The 21,576-nt window shown below is 38.9% G+C and overlaps 1 protein-coding gene across 1 annotated transcript in view; it reads right to left on the reverse strand.

Moving 5' to 3' along the window:
* Nucleotides 1-21,576, reverse strand: part of slc16a10 (solute carrier family 16 member 10) — a 39,074-nt gene that overhangs the window by 7,445 nt on the left and 10,053 nt on the right. Inside the window, exons 2-3 of the mRNA XM_059513387.1 lie at nt 6,283-6,427; nt 4,471-4,900 (exon numbers count right to left, since the gene is read on the reverse strand). Of these exons, the coding sequence (XP_059369370.1) occupies nt 4,471-4,900; nt 6,283-6,427 (575 nt within the window). The remainder of the gene's footprint in view (nt 1-4,470; nt 4,901-6,282; nt 6,428-21,576) is intronic.

Consider the following 21,576-nt stretch of genomic DNA (forward strand, 5'->3'; position numbering starts at 1 on the left):
TCTTAAACATAGATTTTATCACCAAAAAAAAGAATGTTTAAGGCATTTAAAGTCTAAAAATCTCTCTTGCTGACTCTGTCGTCTTTATTTCACTGTAGGAATTGAATGTTTTGAATGCATAGCACTGGTCATGTCGTCCTGCTGGCTGACACAGATGACGGTTTAAGAGAGAGTATTTGAATCCATTGGAATTGGTTGGTTTTTTACATTAATTGGTCATAAAATGTCATCTGATTTTCATCAGTCACAAGTAGGCCTATAGACAAACACAATGTGCTTATGCCAATGACACACAATTATAATCTTGTCTTTTATTGAACACATCCAATCAAACATTCACAGTGCACAGTGTGGAAAGAGTAAATGAATTTTCTTTTGTGCTGAGTTTCATGAGTCGTTCATGGGCCACTTGTTGTTCATGAAATATAATAATTGTTTGTGTGTAACTAGCTTACACACATTTAGCGGGAGCGAGCGGGGAGCGCAACCGGGCGGATCTTGGACAGAGCGCAGAGCGGCAATTTCAAAAGGACGGTGGACGGAGCGTCGCATTTCCCGCTCCAATTTTGCTTTGCTCACACCACGAGTCTGAAGCATGCTCACTCCGGAGTAGCCTATAAGGCGCATCAGTCAAAAAATGCGCCATGAAGAAGAAAAAACATATAGGCCTAGCCTCGCACTGGACTATAAGTCGCATTTATTTAGAAATGTATAAAAAAAAAAAAATCTTATGGGCGGGACAGTTCTCCGTTACGGGCGTGAGCGCTCTGACAGCGGCACTAAGACTGCTTTAAAACTTTCACTGAGACCTCAAACAGAAAGCACAAAGCCTGTCTTTAAATTTAATTTTGTTTTGTATTAATTGTATCTTAATTTTAATCAAGGTTTCATCAACCAATTGTCTGGATTTAATAAGAAGTAAATAGAAAATAGATAACCACGATACGATGGAGTTTGTCTCATGAATGAACTGAAACTCAGCGTATAGCCTACTTGCCTCACAGACCCGACAAATAGGCTATATATAAAGCTTGAAATGTCTACTTTTAAACAAAACTATTCAAAACGAAAGAAAACATACTGCTCTCCCTCCCGTATGAAATGTGCATTTCTCTCAGGCGCGTTCACTACTGCGAAGATCACGAGTCAGCATCTTTCTAGCTGACAGACATAAAAAAGAATTAAATGTCTTCTGCTATATTTTACATATTCATAATCATTAATTTTGCCGGTTCGTTGTGACAGTTTTTAGGTGCCCTTAAATGTTACATGAATGCATCAGCACTGAAAACAGAGATTTTTTTTCTTTTGGGGGCATTTTGTTTGACATGCATGCCAGCTTTCGCTCATCCCACTATTACAGTAAATCTGGTCTTAAACGAAAATGTATTGGCCGTGTTATTTCTTTTTTGTGGGATGTCCAATTTATATGTAGAAATGCACATTTGCAAAGGTGACTTAGTATGATGTCGTAAAAGTGGCTCGCCTTTTGATTTTGCTCTGCCAATGTGGCTCTTGTGAAAAAAATAGTGAGGATCACTGGGCTATACTTATGAAGTTTACAACCAATAAATGCAGAAATCCCACCCATTCCAATGGCTTCACCACCACATTAATTATCAATGTCTAATGAGTGTAATGTAATGTCCTGCAGGCTCTATGTTTTCCCTAACAGCACATGTAAGCAGGCTTGAGAAATACTCCAACTGAAAAACAGCAATGGCTGTGGTATTTGTCTTGAGCATTTAAAATACACAGATTGTTCTGGAGTTAGTGTGTCAATCATATTGTTTACATTTTAATACATTTCATTCAGTTTTCATTCACTTAGTAAAGCTCAGTTATGAGAGTCTGTCTGCCACAGACGAGATGTGAAATGAGTCCAAGAAATTTTGTGCTGTGCTGATGGTGCTGATGGTGATCGTTCATGAGTGACTGCAGGTGAACTACTGGCCTTTATCTGCTGGATCACGAATAAAGAAAGGACTCTGATTGCCAAAAGTGCTCATCTGCATTTCTTGATGCTTCAGCACATGACTGCTGACCTCAGCAGCATCAGAAACGCAACATCGTGACACTGTCAGCATCTGTCTGAGTGCGAACAGATTACAGGACCAGAGGTTTCCTCCAGAGAACAGTCAGCTACATGTACACTCTCTCACTGCTCACTATTCATCAGCAAAAAATTCATAACTCGTCCCAACAAAACTCGCCTACATAGAATTTACAACAAATCCAAACAAAATGGCTTAGAAAATGGAAGTGATGAAATGTGGTGAGTTGCAGGATGAGTGGAACTACTGCAAGTGATTACTGACAGTGGAGCTCGTCTCAGTGTATCTGCCTATGGATGTCAATGACAAATTTTCTGAAAATGCTTCCAAGCATGAGTAGGTAATCAACAAAGGGCTCAGAACCGATCCCTGTGGGACACCAGTCATGATTGGATGGCTTTGTTTGTAACACTAAGCTAATTTTGATCAGAGTATGGCATGATAGTTTTGAGGAATGAAGCACCAACTATTCCTATAGATTGCAATCTATCTAATAAGAATTTATGTGAAATAGTATTGAATGTTGCCGTTAAATCAAGAATAATTAATATAGATACAAGTCCTGATCCAGCTGCTACCAATAAGTCAAGGGCGGTCTCAGTACGACGATGAAAACAAAAATCATACTGAATGTAAATAACATGCAATTAGGTGTCTGAAAACATCACATTCAGTCATCTTTTTAAAATATATATTTCCATAGTAAGTGCTCTTTTTTTAAAGTTAGCTAAAGTGTGCTTTTTTACATAAGGGAACAGAAAGCCAACACTACACCTTTTGGTTGAAAGATTTCAACAACGTTTCTTGTCCTTTTTGCTATCCTATAAAACTGATCAGGAAAAGATGTGTGCCAGATTTGAGCTTTAGTCAACCACACACGAGCACCTCAGACTGATATATCAAAGCTTGCATGCTAACAGCCACGACTACTAGAGACTATGGAAACATAAAGTACATGAAGAAAACACTTCTGGGTGTTAAACCTGCTGTTGATCTGAAGTGAGTGGAGATCGCTGTGAGGACTTCACAACAACATCCAAACCCTGCGAGGCCATGTGCCCTCAAACCCTGGGGGACATGCTTTTGTTTTGACTTGAAGAGTTCAAGTGAGCTCTTCAGCCTCTGGCAGATGACGAAGACATCCTAGGATGTGTGTTTGTCCACTGCTAACCTCCTCGACCCAGAAAGAGTGACAAGAAAACATCCAGAAGAATTCTGGATGAGAGAGCCACTCTCCACAGATAAACAACCTCTTTCCCTTTCAGTGCTGCCCATCATCCACCCTCTGCGGGGCAACTTAACCTGAGCAAAACATGTCTGGAGTTACTGCAACAACAGAGCCGATGTTTGTGTAGAGCACAGTCTGCAGCTACGCCCCGTGCTCCTCAGATCAAATTGACCTTTAATTTCGGTCATCCTCACAGCATCAACATCCCTCCACGCGGGAGTCCAGCGTACAGATGAAGGAACCGCACTGATACTCTGCTGACGTGGCTCTTGTGGACCATCTAAGCAAGGTTCGGATCATTCCCAATCAACCTCAACCTTTATTAGACAAATCATACGTATTTGTGTGTCTGTTCCTCACACAAGTCATCATTTAACTTGAAAATACATCCATGTGAACTGCTGCTATGATGATCTCTGAAGACGCTTGCCAGCTCCAGTCCCTGTCAGTGCAATCTTTAGTATTTTACACACAATATCTCCTTTTGTGCTCTGTAGAAGAAAATAAATGCTGAGCATCTGAACATCTCAAAACTAACAACTTTAAAAAAACATACCTGATCTTTGATGACTGGACAGAATCCCTTTCTGTGAAATATGTCAAATAAAACAAACCGACTTTGACTTTACCTAACTATCATCAGCTTGTCCATACTGTATATCAGAGCAAAAATCCAATTCAAATTGTTCAGAACAACAAGTTGTGTAGTGCTATCTAACTATAAAGATGGAAGTGATGTTATAGATTGACTCATATCTTAGCTTGAAGCTATAGTTTGAAGTTAAAACATCTTAATGCTGGATTTGTTTCAGCTTTTGTCTTCTCCAGGTGTTAACTGATGGACTGGAGTGCTGTGGATTATTGTGATGTTTTTTTCAGCTGTTTGGACTCTCATTCTGACGGCACCCATTCACTGCAGAGCATCCATTGATGACACACTGATGCAGTGCTACATTTCTACAAATCTGATGAAGAAACAAACTCAACTACATCATGGATAGCCTGAGGGTGAGCACATTATCAGCTAATTTATATTACTAATTATTCCTTGATGACATACAGGTTTGGAACAGTGTGAGAGATGGTAAGAGTGCTCACATTTGGGTGAACTATCTGTAATATTTCTGTAAGGAAGTTCCTGAATCATCGTGAAGTCTAAGACAGAACACAAAAACTAAGCACACTCACCAGATGAACATAAGGCACAAAGTATCCGTACAGGGCTGCAGGGATCCCAAAGGCCCATATGCGGTATCCCAGAGACCTCCAGATGTGCACGTTAAACACCCTCTTGAGCGAGGGACAGCGGCTGCCCGACTTGCTGCTGCTTACAGGTTTGGGCAGCAGGGGTTTGTAGGTGAGTCCTGCCAGCATGAGCACGAACATGAAGATGCTCAGAAAACGCAGGGTGTATGCAAATCCCACACGCTTCAGCAGGCCGGTCAGGATGTATGGGAGCGTGATGGTGAACACGCTGCTGCCCGCTGTCACAATGCCATTCACCAGACCCAGCCTCCGCTTGAAATAGTGACCCAGGATAACCAGACTTGGCTGATATGCAAAGCTGCAGCCACATGCAAAGACGATGCCATATGTGAAGTACATTGGCCCAAGAGACCTGCAGAGAATTACGATAAGACCACATTAGCTTCGAAGCCACATTTTCTAAGTTTTATCTTTAAGAATGCTACTATTACTATAATGCTACTAGTAATTCTACTATTAAAGATACTCCACCCCAAAATGAAAATTTTGTCATTAATCACTTACCCTCATGTTGTTCCTAACCCGTAAAAACTTTGTTCATGTTCGGAACACAATTTAAGATAAAACAGTATTCTTGTCACTTCATAACATTACAGTTGAACCACTGATGGCAGATGGACTATTTTGATGATGCTTTTCATACTTTTTTGGACCTGGACACTTATTTACTTGGCAGTCTATGGAACAGTCACAAGCCTCCAGGTTTTCATCAAAAATATCTTAAATCGAACACGAACTAAGCTTTTACGGTTAAGGAACAACATGGGGGCAAGTGATTAATGACGACATTTTCATTTTGGGGTGGAGTAACCCTTTAATGTAATTCAAACACAATTGTGAAATTTCCCCAGTGAATGTTTGTGCTCTCGGAAATATTCACCATCATTCAGTTTAATGTTCACTGTAGGTAAGTAATTACTAGGTTGATTCTCCTAAGGAATTAACCATTTTAACTATGTGATGCTTTCAAAATCACTAATTGTCTCATACAGGCATATGCACTGTTAGGGATAATATGCTTTAAACAAAATGCATTAAGCAATCTTTAATGACTTTAATTGTCGAAAGCCTCAGAAACATACGTCTTCCCTCTTCGCCTTGACACAGACTAATATAACATCAGATCATGTGTTTGGATGAAGAGAAGAGAAGAGAAGAGAAGAGAAGATAAGAGAAGAGAAGAGAAGAGAAGAGAAGAGAAGAGAAGAGACCCAAGTACAGAGCCTTGTGGAACCCCAGTGTCAGACCAAAAGAGTACAATGTTTTATGTTTCAGTTCAACTGATTTTATTGAACTTTGGGTCTCAAAGCACTGGGTAAGATGAGAAGACATCAGTGAGCTTATCCGCACAGTCTTTCAAATCATGATAATCAGAATAAAAACATTTTATTGTCAGGTGTTCAGGATGATTTCTATTGATCAGCCAGTGGATAATCAAAACATCGTCCATTGCTTACAGATTAATCCATTGCTCCTCTTTTCACAGTGAACATAAAATCATACAATAAGGATAGTAGGGTATAAAAACAGAAGAGTTAGTGCAACTGGAAAGAAATCTTTCCATCCTGTTTATAGTCCACTGGCTAAGCACTAGTAAGCACACTTAGCAATGAAGGATGGTCACTTACCATCCAATTCCAATTACATGTAATAAAAGCTTAAATTGAACTGCTTAGCAATAAAAAAATAATAAAAAAAACTATTTAAAACCTGAGGTGAATATAATGCACTTACGTGACAAAGGAACTGGCCAGAAGTCCCACACATGCCACCGCTGCCCCTCCAACTGCTGTAATCCGGCAGCCGAGCAGATCGGTGAACACACTGACGATTGGTGAGCAGAAGAAGATCATGCCCATCGAGAGAGAACCAACCCATGCTTCATACACACACAGAGAGAGTTTATTTTTATATGAAGCCAGCAGTCTGAGTAAATGAAACTTACTTTAGAAATATTTAAATATGACACAGGCTAGATTGAGTCAAATGACAGGAGTGCATCAGTGTCCATCAATCCAAATAACACAAGAAAATCAAATAGGATTAAACATTTTTAATTTGTAAAGCAATTCATTCAATAGATCATACAAAATGAGTGTTTGCTTAGTTAGAGTGACTTCATCTACAGCGATATCGTTGACTTGATTGTAAATAAATGCACAGACACTGTTTAACTGAACAGAGATGACATAACTGAATTCAATGATGAACTGCCTTTAACTATCATTTTGCATTATTGACGCACTGTTTTCCTAATGAATGTTGTTCAGTTGCTTTGACGCAATGTATTTTGTTTAAAGCGCTATATAAATAAAGGTGACTTGACTTGTTATTATTTCCAACTTAGCTATATAGTGATGTATCTAACCCTACTGTGATTTACTGTAAAATGATCCATACTGTGCTACTGTAATTCAGCACAGTCTTTACAGGATACTGCATGTTTATTCTTTTCACAGAAGCACAGAGAGAAAGATACTACGCACAGACACAGACAGAAACATTAATCTAACACACAGACTTCTATTATATCTCTGTGGCATGACATGCACCAGTTTTACTTCAGGACAGAAGTACATTAAACATCAAGGGGAGAGAAAGCTGTTGCACAAAAGTTACTTAAATTAACTTTGAAATGTTTTAGCATGCATTGAATGACAAGCGTCACTCAGACACTAATGTGTTTTACTCGTGAGCCTCTAACATACATTACTGTCCTTCATGCTGCAGTTTCACATGGGAAGTCAAAGCTATCATGTGATGATCTGGGTTATGGAGTGACTCTCTCTCCGACAGAAACACACACACACACACACGTCCATCCAACTTCCTTAATGAACACCACATATTATACTCATGATGTCCTATTTATTCTACTTTATTTCACCAAAACTGCCCTGAATCTGAGTCTGTGTATGAAAAATCTTTTTTTTATTAAATAAATTCAAATAATTTTATAATAAGGCAAGATCCAGCAATGTGTGGCATGACTGTGAGACAAGGTGTGGTGCAGCTTCATCATGGCCTGTATTTGAATTAATATATTAGTATCAGAAAATCATAATGAATACTAGAACAGAAAGAAAGAAAGGAGGACCTGAGTGAAACCATGGTATGTGTTCCAGTCTGTGATGATAAAGACTGATAAACATAGATAAAACCTCTATCTGCTGACTTCCATGCACTGGTTGCATCTTCTGATCTCAACCGAGTGTCAACTACTGCTACTCACAAATCAGGCAACCAACTGGACCTTATTTATACACGACACTGCTCTACTGATCATGTTCTGGTTACTCCACTGCACACGTCGGATCACTTCCTCCTCACTCTTAACCTCAACATGGTCCCTTACACTTCACTTACCCCTCCACATGTCATCTTTCGACATAACCTACGCACACTTTCACCCTCCCGGCTTTCTGCAATGGTTTCTTCTTCACTTCCTTCCCCTAAACTGTTTGCATCTTTGGATGCTAACAGTGCTACTGATACTTTCTGCTCCACTCTTACATCTTGTTTAGACACTGTTTGCCCCTTATCTTCCAGACCAGCCCGTAACACCCCTTCTGCCCCTTGGTTATCTGATGTTCTACGCGAACACCGTTCTAAGCTTAGAGCTGCTGAAAGGGTGTGGCGCAAGTCTAAAAATACTACTGACCTTAATGTGTATAGGACACTCCTATCTTCTTTCTCTGCTAAGGTCTCCACTGCTAAAATGACATACTACCATAACAAAATTAACAATTCATCTAACTCTCGCATGCTTTTTAAAACATTTTCCTCACTTCTTTGTCCTCCTCCTCCCCCTCCTGCTTCATCTCTAATAGCTGACGACTTTGCAACGTTTTTCATTAATAAAATTAAACACATTAGTGCACAATTTTCCAGACCACAATCAGTCAAGCTCATATCACCAGCAAACTTACACTCATTTACATCCTTCTCTTCACTCTCTGAGGCAGAAGTCTCAAAACTCATCCTTTCTAATCACCCTACTACTTGCCCGCTTGATCCTATTCCATCTCATCTCCTTCAAGCCATTTCTCCTGCAGTTGTACCTGCACTTTCCACATCAACACATCCCTCTACACTGGTGTTTTTCCCTCATCATTTAGACAGGCTTGTAAAACCCCATTACTAAAGAAACCCTCCTTTAACCCAGCACTTTTAGAGATCAGTTTCCCTTCTTCCTTTCCAGGAACACTGAATAATCCATTTGCACACTGAAATATTTTCTATGCACTTTACTGTCCATTGCAATAGTGTAATTATGTTCATATGTTCATAGTTCTGCCTAGTGTACATACACTTTTACATAATCCATCTCTATAGTATGTTAATAGTACACCTATCTGTATATCATGCTAATAGTATTTAAAATCTGTAAATTATGTCCATAATACTTATCTGTATAGTTATTGTACATATTATAGACCTTGTATATTCTGTACTTACTGCTTATTGCACTTCTGGTTAGATGCTAACTGCATTTCGTTGCCTTGTACCTACATGTGCAGTGACAATAAAGTTGAATCTAATCTAAATCTAATTCAATTTCAGCTCTAAACGCAGCTCTAAAAGATAACTTCAGTAACTGAAGTTGCAAAGTTAATTCAGTTCAAGTGCTTCTTCATACATCTGATAGTGACATACAGTTAAACTGAAAATCAAACCCCATCTGAAGTCCAGACTGTACTGCTGCATAAACATTGCTAATTTTAAAGGAATATTCCCAGCTGAAGCTCAAATAAAGCTCAACTGACTTCTGTTAAGAAATACCAGTATAAGCTAAAACAATTAAATTACTTGACTTGCTTAATGAAAACTATGTAAATTACATTTTTGAATTTCAAGAACTGAAAATGCAAGGAATACAATTAATTATTGCTCACAAATGAGTAGGGATTTGCAGAAAAACAAAGACCTATTCACACTGGATCTAATTGTTAATAATATACATGTTTTTTCATGGTTTTTAGTTTTAGTTAACTGTAATAACCCTGAAAAACAGAGCAAACTAAAATGAGGATTTAATTTTTAGTCTAAAAGTCTGTCATCCTTTCACATTTGTGGCCAAAACTTAACAGAGCACCTATAGTGACTGATTAAAGTGAGACAACGAGACTTCATCTCGAGTTCTCTTTCGTCTCCTTCATAACCGAGCGTGAACACAACCACATCCTCAGATGGTTCTGTTGTGCTGTGTTTTTACTCTGGACCATGGAAACACCAAACTACGGAAACAGAGAAAAAGCGTCACTGTCTCCTCACACAGGAGTTATTTCCTCCTGTTCCTGAAAATCAGCTTCCTGAGAGCCGCAAACAAGCTTCCAAACACTTGACTGTGTGACGTGAAGAGCGGACTGAGATCCATACCACTTCCTGTTTCTGTCTTCTGTGAACAGATCCATCAGTGAGTGATACACCCATTGTCCAGCAGTGGCTTCAAAGAGTCTGAGCGGTTCACACACAGGGTCACCTGTAACCAGATCTTGAATCTAATCTATGATATTAATTTTATATTAGTGACTACAGTTTGTGTGTTTCAACTACATAAGATCCAGCAGTTTTAAACTGATTATCTATATTTTTAGCTGTACATTTTTAATTACATTATCCATAAATCACTTTGAACTACTGAGTGCTTAGACACACACTGACATCAAGAATCAGTGTATGAATCTCACCAATGGTGACATGCATCATGTCTCAATGCATTCTGGAAGTCATGGATGAGTTTTGCATGATGCACCCAGAATACACTGCAGCATGAAGTATGTCACCATTGTTTAGATTCATACACTGATTCTTGATGTTTGATGTTATCTGATTAAAACTCTGCTGGGTCTCAGTCTGTTGAACCGTTGAGTTGCTTGAATAAATAATGTGCAACTCATACCATAGATTAGACTGGAGGAAATCAGATAATCAGAACACTATGTGATGATGATTTAATCTATAAGCAACCAGCATCATATAACCATGTGTTCTCTTGCTGTTTCTGACATAAGAAACATAGCTAGAAAAAAACATTTACAAGTCAAGTGTCAAATTGCCATAATGGTGACATCAAACCAAACTATTACTTTAAACATACAACATCTAAACCTCTGTTAATCTCGATAAAAAAAAAACGTTTGTTAATGTATAATAAAAATAAATTCAACCTTGTTTATAATTAGTTAAGTTGGAAATACAGTTTTGGAGTTATTTAATGAAGTGGGCCAAAGTTGGGTTTTTACTTTCAACCAAAATCTGACATCTGAGCAACATGCGAGTCCACATCCAAGATCCAATGGAAGTTTCCCACTTAAATCTTAATTAGAATGTTAGGGGATAATGTTCTAAAAACGTTATCAGTAAACATTATCAGAACGTTTTTAAAGAATGTTATCCCACGTTTTAGCAGAACATTCTGGGAACTAAAATAAAACTTGCCGCTGAAAAAACTCCTAGAACATATAATGTTCTCGGAACATTCTTAGAACAGAAAACATTCCTAGCTGGGACGTTTCATGCTAAGATTGTGGATGTTATCATCAAGTCCAGAGTGTGCTGATCTGTATTTATACTGACAGACAGGTGAACTTTACAGGAGAAGGTTCTTCAGTGCTGGAAGAAATCTGCCTTATTCTTTCTCATATTTTCCTACATTCATATTTGAATGTATCTGGATTGTTTTAATTAAACTTTAATAATAAAAAGCATGTCTTATTAATTTAATTAATACATTTTATTTTTCATAAAACAAAATACAATAATCTATTAAAATGTTTCCAGTCATACTGCCATATGATCAGAAATGTGTATTATTCTTCTAGAAATGATGTGTTGTGTGTTTTCATTTTTCTGGATTTTGCATTTTATAATTTAAGGCAATTCAGTCATCAAAAGAATGTAGCCTATACAGCTTTAACAATTTAACTTATTATTAAACATAATATCATATGTTTATAATATAATATGTTTTTAAAATGGTGTGCTACAGTTAAAAATAGTCCAGCTTTTACAGAGACCTTGAAGAAACACCAGACCTCACAGGACTGCTTCAGACTTCAGATCAACAGCAATGGGTCGACAATATCAGGCGCATGATTCCGATGAATCGCTATCAATAACAGCTGGTCTGAATGTTTATATAGGTTTAGAAAGTTAGCAGTTTTATAGGCCTTACAGACAGATCTGCTTAAAATGTATGTACATATGGAAGTACACTAAATTTCCCAGAATAACCTGATTAATTTCTCTAAATCATACATATTTGGGCTCTGGAAGTAAAAATCCCATTAATTTGTGTTCTTAAGGAAACTGATTGGAATGGTAACTTATAAGACATACCTGCTGTGAGCTCTGAAAATGTTAACCGTGATGTGTGCTTTTGTTAATCTGTTTGCCGTATTTCAACTTGTTTTGTAATTAATCATGATTAGAATTCCTGGTGAAAACTACATTACCCACAATTCTGCAGAAAAATCCCATCCAATCACAGAATCTCCAAAAGGACACTAAAGCCCTGCCCACTCCCATCAACCTCTCAAACTACTTAAATATTTGTATGCATTATATGCATTTATTGCAACAAATGTAAAAGATATTGTTTGTTGATATACACACATCATCAATCACATCAATCTTTACACACTAGAATCGTGCCTGACGCGGCGCTGGCGCGCTGCTGCTACTGTAGGTGACAGAGGGAGGCCGTCGACAGACCAGGATCTTGTCTTTATGACAACAATATCTATACTTCATGTTGAGCATAAATATATAAAGCCTACTGATAAAGGACACCGTCAACAGTATTGACGGCAAAATAGACTATGTTTGACAGGTGCAATATGCCAGTGTGTCACCGGCCTAAGGTTTTCAAAAGGCATGTGTGTGAACATCACTACAACTGGGAAAAAACCGATTGTAATTCAAACGCAGCTCCCGTCGGCATTTAAACAGACCTTTGCTCTTAATTCAGATCGGTCCAACGCAATAACAAAATCTGAGCAGGTCTCAAAACTGAAACTGTTCATGCTGCACTTTACACTTTGGAAAATATATATTTTTTTTTAAATATGAGCAGGCGTACAAGCTGGGATTGGTAATGCTGCACTGTAATCATAGTTATGTATTTAAATTTTTCATTATATTTTATTATATGATATTGGTTTGAGACTGAGAGTATTTTATTTAGTGGAGAACTTTACAGCAGTATTTTATTTCTTATTCTTTTTTTAATTTTATATATATTTTATTAAAAAGTATTTTTTTAAAAAGTGTAAACAAATTGTTAAAAAAAAAGTTTATAGTAATAAACAACCTGCAGTTTAATGTTTCCATTTCTTTCCCTTACTGTACCGAAAATGAACCGAACCGTGACTTTAAAACCGAGGTATGTACCGAACCGTGATTTTTGCGTACCGTTACACCCCTACTTTCTGTACTTCAAATCAAAGTTCATGAAGTTGTGGTTCTCCTTGTAGCTGGCTGCTTTTGTTCATGACTTATAATAATGCTTTAAGAAAGCCCTATGAGAAATACTTGTGTGCACTCTGTTCCACCATATTCCACTTCCTGTAATACCAGTTCAACTTCCTACGGCAGTTCTGTGCGATCAGGTCACATGACTAGGTGGGTGGAGTTTGTTTCTGTAGTTTTCAGCACAGAACATGATCACAGGAAAGAGATCAGTGCTGATGCCGGCAAAATTCAGATGCAGGACTGAGCAAACAGTACAGACACATCAGTGTTTGCTTGTAGAAATATCCAGAGCCGTGTGAGTCGATTCTCTGGAAGCACTGCTGTTGACTGACACCTACACACACACTCTCACTCACAGAAACACACACACTCTTTAAATACTATTACTATTACTATTACACTGCTTTTTATACTGTACAAACTATTTTCTATCACCCCACACCAGCCCTACACCTAAACCTACCACTCACAGAAAACTTTCTGCCTTTTCAGATTTTCAAAAAACTTCATTCTGTATGATTTATATGATTTCCTCATGGGGACCTAAGTCAAGTCGAGGTTTATTGTCATTCCTCTACATGTGTGGACAGTGGAACGAAATATCGTGTCTCGCAGGACCACGGTGCAACATAAATAAACATAAATATAAACATACAACTCTGCTGACTCTCTCCACAGAGAGTCCATCCCAACCTTTATTGTCTCACACTGAGGGACAGGTTGTTTGCACTACACCATTCAACCAGTTGTGCCACCTCCTCTCTTTAGGGTGTTTCATCATTGTTGCTGATGAGACCTACCACAGTTGTGTCTTCGGCAAACTTGATGATGTGGTTGAAGCTGGAGCTGAACTTGGTAGTGCAGTAATGGGTCAGCAGTGTGAAGGGTAGCGGGCTGAGAACACAGCCTTGTGGGGCACCTGTGCTCAGTGTGGTAGTGCTCAATGCGTAGCAGCCGACCCGGACTGACTGAGGTCTTCCAGTTAGAAAGTCAATGATCCAATTACAGAGGGAGATATTTAGGCCCAGCAGGTTTAGTTTGTTGAGTTGTTATAGGAATATTGTGTTGAATGCTGAGCTGAAGTCGATGAACAGCATTCAACATAAGAGTCTTTATACTCTAGGTGGGTAAGAGCCATTTGGAGGGTTGACTAAACTCTCAAAGCACTTCTTCATGATTGGAGTCAGTGCTATGGGACGTTAGTCATTTAGACAGGACACAGGTGATTTCTTTGGTACTGGTATGATTGTTGTGGATTTGAGAAATGCGGTGACGACTGCCTGACTCAGCGAGGTATTGAAGATATCTATTAGGAGATTTGTCAGCTGTGCAGCACAGTCTCTCAGTACACAGCCAGGTATGTCATCAGGATCCACAGCCTTTCGTGGGTTAATCCTAGATAGGGTCTTCCTTACATCAGCGGGAGACCATGAATAAAAGTGATTGAGTGCATCCAGGAGGGATGTGTCATTATCACAGACCATTATCACAGTGATGTTCTGAATGGCTTGCCACAGGCTCCGTGTGTAGCTGCTGTCTGTGAAGTGATTAGTGAGTTTTTGTGTATATAACAGTTTTGCATTCATGATTCCACAGGACAGATAGGCTCTTAGTGTTTTGAGGACTGCTTTGTCTCCTGATCTGAATGCTTCATCTCTGGTCTTTAGCAGCCCACAAATCTCTGCAGTCATCCACGGTTTCTGGTTTGCAGTGGTGATGGTCTTGGTGACTGTCACATCATCAATGCACTTCTTGATATAGGCACTCACAGTTTCAGTGTACTCCTGCAGGTCTGTGAGGCTGTTGCAGGTGGCTGCCTCTTTAAACATGTTTCAGCCTGTGCACTGAAAGCAGTCCTGTAGTGTTGAGGTAGCATCATCTGACCAAATTGTGATGAGTTTTTGAACCGGATGTCCCCACAAGGACAAAATTTACACACACACACACACACACACACACACACACACACACACACACTAGGATCTGCAGCATGCCACCTTAGGCTCTTCCTGAAGATCACAGAGGCTTTATTTCATCATCCAATCCTTCCGTTGAGCATTTCCAGCTCTGAGCTCGTTATATAACCTCAGCTTGTTACCCAGAAGCACTTCTGATCCTCAGCATGACTTTGCAGAATCTGCACCAGGCTTTATGGAGATCCATGCACAGCTGGCACACATTAGTCTGACCGCTGTTAGATCTGGCAACAGACGAGCGTAACTTATAGTAACGTATGGGACAAGAATGCGGCTGCTAGAAAGGAATGTTGCTCTGCATGTTTTACCATAGGCGAAGAAAATTCACACCCATAATGTTTCAATGTTGCATTTAAGGATGTCAGACAGGCCACAGGTGTCCAGAGGGAGGCTAGATTGAGCTTAAACTCCAGTGTCCCGTGTTTAAATCTACCCTCCCGTTGTGTTAAATATCTGCAGATTTAATTTGACCCCCATTGATTTCTATGCAATTTGCCAAAAATCAACACTATGTGGAAAAAATAGACTCATCTTCAAACAGAAATCTCTATTGTAGCTCGTCAGAAGCTAAAAAAAATACATAAAATTAGATACTACGAACATATTTTCTGTTGAAAATAAGATGTACAGAAACAAAATAAAACCTTTTTTTATTATTTGAATGACTTTGTAGTGACTGCACACTGAGGTGCGAATGACTACAACTAAGTATAAATAGTATTTAAATGTGTACTTAGTGTAAGTTGTATTTATTGTATTTAGTGTAAGTAGCCTCTGTCTCTGTCATGTCTTTCTCAAACTGTTGTGAGGGTAAAATGGCATTCTCACAGATGTTTTCAATGCTGCAACAGACTAGTAACTGAGATCCAAAAATCACATCCTTTCACAGATTTCTGACTGAAGCTCAATAGATGAAGAAACAGCTCATTCTCTTGATAATTTAGAAGACAAGTCTTTAATTTAGAGTAAAGTTTGAGTCTTACATTTATAAACTTAATTTTTAAGTTCTTATTCATTTCATACTGTAGTTTTTAACAAGCATAAAATAGGTGTTTCTAGGTTAAACCTTCAAGCTGGCCCATTATCAAGCCTCTCATTTAAAAAAAACACAGCTTGACGCCAAATACCTAGTTAATTACAGACTGATCTTGAATCTCCCTTTTCTGTCAAAGATACTAGAAAAGATAGTATCCTCACAATTATGTTCTTTTTTTTTTGAGAAAAATGGTATATGTGAGGATTTCCAGTCAGGATTTAGACCGTATCATAGTACTGAGACTGCTCTCCTGAGTTACAAATGACCTGCTCTTACATCTGATCGTGGGTGTATCTCTCTATTAGTGCTATTGGATCTTATTGCTGCGTTCGACATGATCGACCACAACATTCTTTTGAATAGACTAGAAAACTTTGTTGGCATTAATGGAAGTGCATTAGCATGGTACAAATTGTACTAATCTGACTGCCATCAATTCGTAGCAGTGAATGAAGGGGTATCATATCGATCACAAGTGCAGCATGGAGTACCTCAAGGGTCAGTACTAGGACTGTTACTTTTCATGCTTTACAAGTTACCCTTGGGAGATATATCAGAAAACACTGTGTTAGCTTTCAATGTTATGCTGATGATACTCAGCTCTATATTTCTTTGTGGCCTAGCGAAACATACCAGTTACAAACAGGATGCATAGTGGATATTAAAAAACTGGATGATGAGTCATTTCTTACTGCTAAATTCAGAAAAAACAGAGGTTAATTATCAGACCTTAAACCTCTGCATGTAACAAACTTGAACACTGTCTAAAACTTGATGGCTGCGCTGTCAATTCTTTGTCATCAGTTAGGAACCTAGGTGTGCTATTTGATAGCAATCTTTCCTTAGAAAGCCACGTTTCTAGCATTTTTAAAACTGCATTTTTCTATTTCAAAAATATGTCTAAATCACGGCCTATGCTCTCAATGTCAAATACAGAAATGTTAATCCATGCGTTTATGACCTCAAGGTAAGATTATTGTAATGCTTTATTGGGTGGTTGTTCTGCATGCTTAATAAATAAATTCCAGCTAGTTCAAAATGCAGCAGGTAGAGTTTTTACAAGAACCAGGAAGTATGACCATATTAGCCCGGTCCTGTCAACACTGCACTGGCTCCCTATCAAACATCATATAGATTTTAAAATATTGCTTACTACTTATAAAGCCCTGAATGGTTTAGCACCTCAGTACTTGAGCAAACTCTTATTGCTGTAATGATGGAGGTGTCGTGACAACAGAGTTGAGGATCCAAATGCAGGCTTTATTAGCAAACGTGGTCAGACAGGCAGGGTTCAGTACCAGCAAACAATAATATCCAGGCAGAGACAAAGAGGAATCCGTAAATGGGCAATGGTCAGGGCAGGCCACAAGACAATCATAAAAATCAGATAAACGGTCCAAGATCCAAAATACACAAAGGCAGGGCAAGGCAAAACAAGGAAACAAAGGCAGGAACACAGAAACTAGGAATCATTACAGGTTAAACATTCAATCACCAGCAATGTAAGCATGTGTGTGTGCTGTTGTTATAGTGTTAGACTGATGAGGTAATGAGAGACAGGTGATTGCAATTGATGATGAGTCCGGGCAAAGGATTATGGAAAATGGACTCCAGGGTGAAGGGGCAAGAGTCTGGAATGAAGCTCATGGGCACTTCAGCTAGAGATCGTGACAATTGCATTATAATCCTCCATGTCCGCTGCGTTCTCAAAACTCAGGCAATTTGATAATACCTAAAATATCAAAATCAACTGCGGGCGGCAGATCCTTTTCCTTTTTGGCGTCTAAACTCTGGAATAACCTACCTAACATTGTTCAGGAGGCAGACACACTCTTGCAGTTTAAATCTAGATTAAAGACCCATCTCTTTAACCTGATTTACACATAACACACTAATATGCTTTTAATATCCAAATCCGTTAAAGGATTTGCAGGCTGCATTAATTAGGTAAACCGGAACCGGGAACACTTCCCATAACACCTGATGTACTGGCTACATCATTAGGAGAATGGCATCTACTAGTGCTGGGCGGTTTGACCAAAAATGTATATACCGTTTTTTTTTTTTCAAAATTATACCGGTTTTCCGGTTTATCGCGGGTTTTTTTTTTCATGCATAATCAGGTGTACAATGCATTTTCTGCAGGTTGATATTCCAAGACATGCTTGCGGCTAAGGTGCAAATTGGAGCAAATTGCTTGTATTGCCGCCTTTGGCGACTATTTTAGCCCGACAGCACTTGCATAAAATGGATATTATACATGCATATTCTGCCTGCGGTGCATATGCAGTCCGTAGCACGGACTCATTGTGCTTTCACACAGGACGCGTTTGCAGTCAGCTACCGATCCGCGTCTGTTTAGTCAACAAACACAACATTTGTTCATTGTTTTGATTTCATATCATGTAAAAAAAAAAATTTTTTTTTTCAGCATCATAAGTCTTTTATCACAGAAAAGTAACAATCTTTCATATAGACATTAGTTTAAACTCAATAAATATAAACAACGCATTATTCATGCATTTTACTTCTAGGTTTGTATAATAAGCTGCTCAAGCAAGCGGCAAAACATTTAAACAAAATAATTAGCCTACTTTTCTTGTTAAAATATTTAAAATTAAAACACCACAGACAGAAACAGTCTCGTGCATTTTGCATTTAAATCTTTATCACAAGCAATCCCACGGGTCTTAATGAACTTTGTTTTTCTGCTTCCATAAAAGTGAACATATGTATTGTTTTCCTTGTTTATCTAAAAGTGCTCTTTTTCTTGTTTTAAACCTAGCCAAAACCCCATGTGACTGCGTTTCCATGTCAATCCATGTTCATTTTTCCAGCGAACAATGCGCGTTCACTTTAATTCAGCGCCTGCAGCACAGCAAAAATATACTCAGTACTTTAACAATCGCTGCACTGCTGTACAGCACCGCTCCTTGACACCTCGTGCAGTATGAATCCGTTAATACGCACTGCAGACGGACTGTGTGAAACAGGCGTTATAACGTAACACCAGAGCACTACTGTGTTTACCCTCACCACGGCTCGCAGTCGCTGCTTAGAAGTGCAACATTGTAAAGGGTCCGTCTGAAACAGTGTCGCGCGGCCGCGGCGCAGCATAACGTTCGTTCCGAACGCTGAGTAATTAAATACACCGGTATATGGCCGTATATTCAAAATTGACATCGTAATGAAAATATACACCGGTTTTCGGTATGAACCGGTTTACCGCCCAGCACTATCATCTACGCTAATATTAGTCTGTTTCTCTCTTATTCCGAGGTCACCGTAGCCACCAGATCCAGTCTGTGTCCAGATCAGAGGGTCACTGCAGTCACCCGGATCCAGTACGTATCCAGACCAGATGGTGGATCAGCACCTAGAAAGGACCTCTACATCCCTGAAAGACAGCGGAGACCAGGACAACTAGAGCCCCAGATACAGATCCCCTGTAAAGACCTTGTCTCAGAGGAGCACCAGGACAAGACCACAGGAAACAGATGATTCTTCTGCACAATCTGACTTTGCTGCAGCCTGGAATTGAACTACTGGTTTCGTCTGGTCAGAGGAGAACTGGCCCCCCAACTGAGCCTGGTTTCTCCCAAGGTTTTTTCTCCATTCTGTCACCGATGGAGTTTCGGTTCCTTGCCGCTGTCGCCTCTGGCTTGCTTAGTTGGGGACACTTCATCTACAGCGATATCGTTGACTTGATTGCACAGATACTATTTGAACTGAACTGAGCTGAATGATGACATAACTGAAATCATAGCATAGCTATAGCTATAGCAATCTTTGGGGTATCAAAAATTTGGTCTCAGTTTAATTCTAAACAATTGGAAATTGTATCTTTTACCTCCTTAGCTAGGCACTGTATTTGGCTCCTTTAGAAATCTAACAAGCCTCTAAATTAGAGCCCTGCACGGGCCTCAAATCTAGGCCCGAGCCCGGCCCTGGCCCGAGACGCTCAGGCCCTAGCCCGACCCGTGTCCGACAGCTCATCAGAATTATCAGCCCTATATTTATTTATTTTATTACACAACAGAAGCCTGCCCTATTTGCAACAATTAAAAAAGGGGTCAGTTTTGTGTTATGTTTCTTTTCATTTCTTTATCAAGTTAATTTAGAAAAAAGTTTGGAGCATTTTTTTTTTAAATGACGATTAACGTTAATCAGCCGAGCCGACAGCGAGTAGCCTAAAATGGAATAATTTTATAGTTTACTTTAAGTCTCCTGTTTAATATGATTATGTTTATATAATTTATGTATAATTTATTTATTGAATGTATTTATTTATTTTGCTTTCTCTTTTTTTTTTTTTGGTTTTGTATTATCTTACACCAAAAAGGGTTGATAATATTTAGGGGTGACCTTTCCATAATCCGTGAGCGACAGAGGAGCATCTTGGCAGCAGGGATTTAAAACTTTATCAAGACTGATACTGACACAGGCAGAGACTAGATTTTTTTCGAACAGGTAGGGTACAAGTGATTTCAAAACATTTCAGCCGGTATATATATATATATATATATCGTGGATATATTATTTACCCGATATAAGATGCATTTGGTTTTGAGTCAAGCGCTTCATTGTAGTACTATGGTGATACTTCTCCAGCACACAGCGGGAACAGGTCAAACTACAATGCAGAATATTAATAACTATGACTGGGACTGTTATATACATACTATTATAATGAGAAGACCATTACACTAAAATGCTATGTTTAGTTTAGCTTCCGTGTTTCTGCACATTGTTTTGTGAAGAACGCGTCTGCATTCAGAGCCCCGCAGATATGTTCATGTGCATTCGGGCCCTTTTTGTAAATAGCCTATAAGTCTTAATATTAACGTTATGTTGTATAAATAATGAAGCGTATTCTATATGAAATTATGAGTTGAGTCCCATTGATTAAAAACTTGCTATCAAATGCGTCACTCCACTGGTAATCTTCAGCGCGCGCAGCTCAAAACAGAAATCCAGAACATTAATAACTACTGCCATATAGGCTAACTTTATAATGAGAGTATTGTAAAAATTGTGAATTGTTAGTGTTTCGCTGACGTTAAGTGTTAGCTAGCTGCTAATCAAAACATAAAACATTATTTACCCTGTTTATATCAGCAAGGTGTTCGTTAACATCAGTAATTATGTTAGTCGAATGTCTGATTTGACTCTTGTTAATGTATTCTGCCCGCCCCCAAACAAATGATTCGACTATCAGTCGAATATCGGCAAGATTCGAAAATTCCGATTCGACAATGAAAATCCTTAGTCAGGGACACCCTGAATAATATTATGTAATATTTGTTCTAATCTACACTTTCCCGAAACACATTAAAAGGTTAAGAACATGTGGAAACACGGCGGAAACGTTAGTGTTAACGTTAGGCCTCAGACACATCTGAACTCACTCTCTTCACTCGTATCGGGCCCTTATCAACACACAAGCAGCGGCCACATCTCCTTACAGAGCACTGGGCTTATAGGGTGATGTTGCCATGCTGTAGAGCAGTGGCGATTGGTTCTCCTACAGGACGCTCCTCG

This window comes from Carassius carassius, chromosome 27, assembly GCF_963082965.1.
Source record: "Carassius carassius chromosome 27, fCarCar2.1, whole genome shotgun sequence".
Lineage (NCBI taxonomy): Eukaryota > Metazoa > Chordata > Actinopteri > Cypriniformes > Cyprinidae > Carassius > Carassius carassius.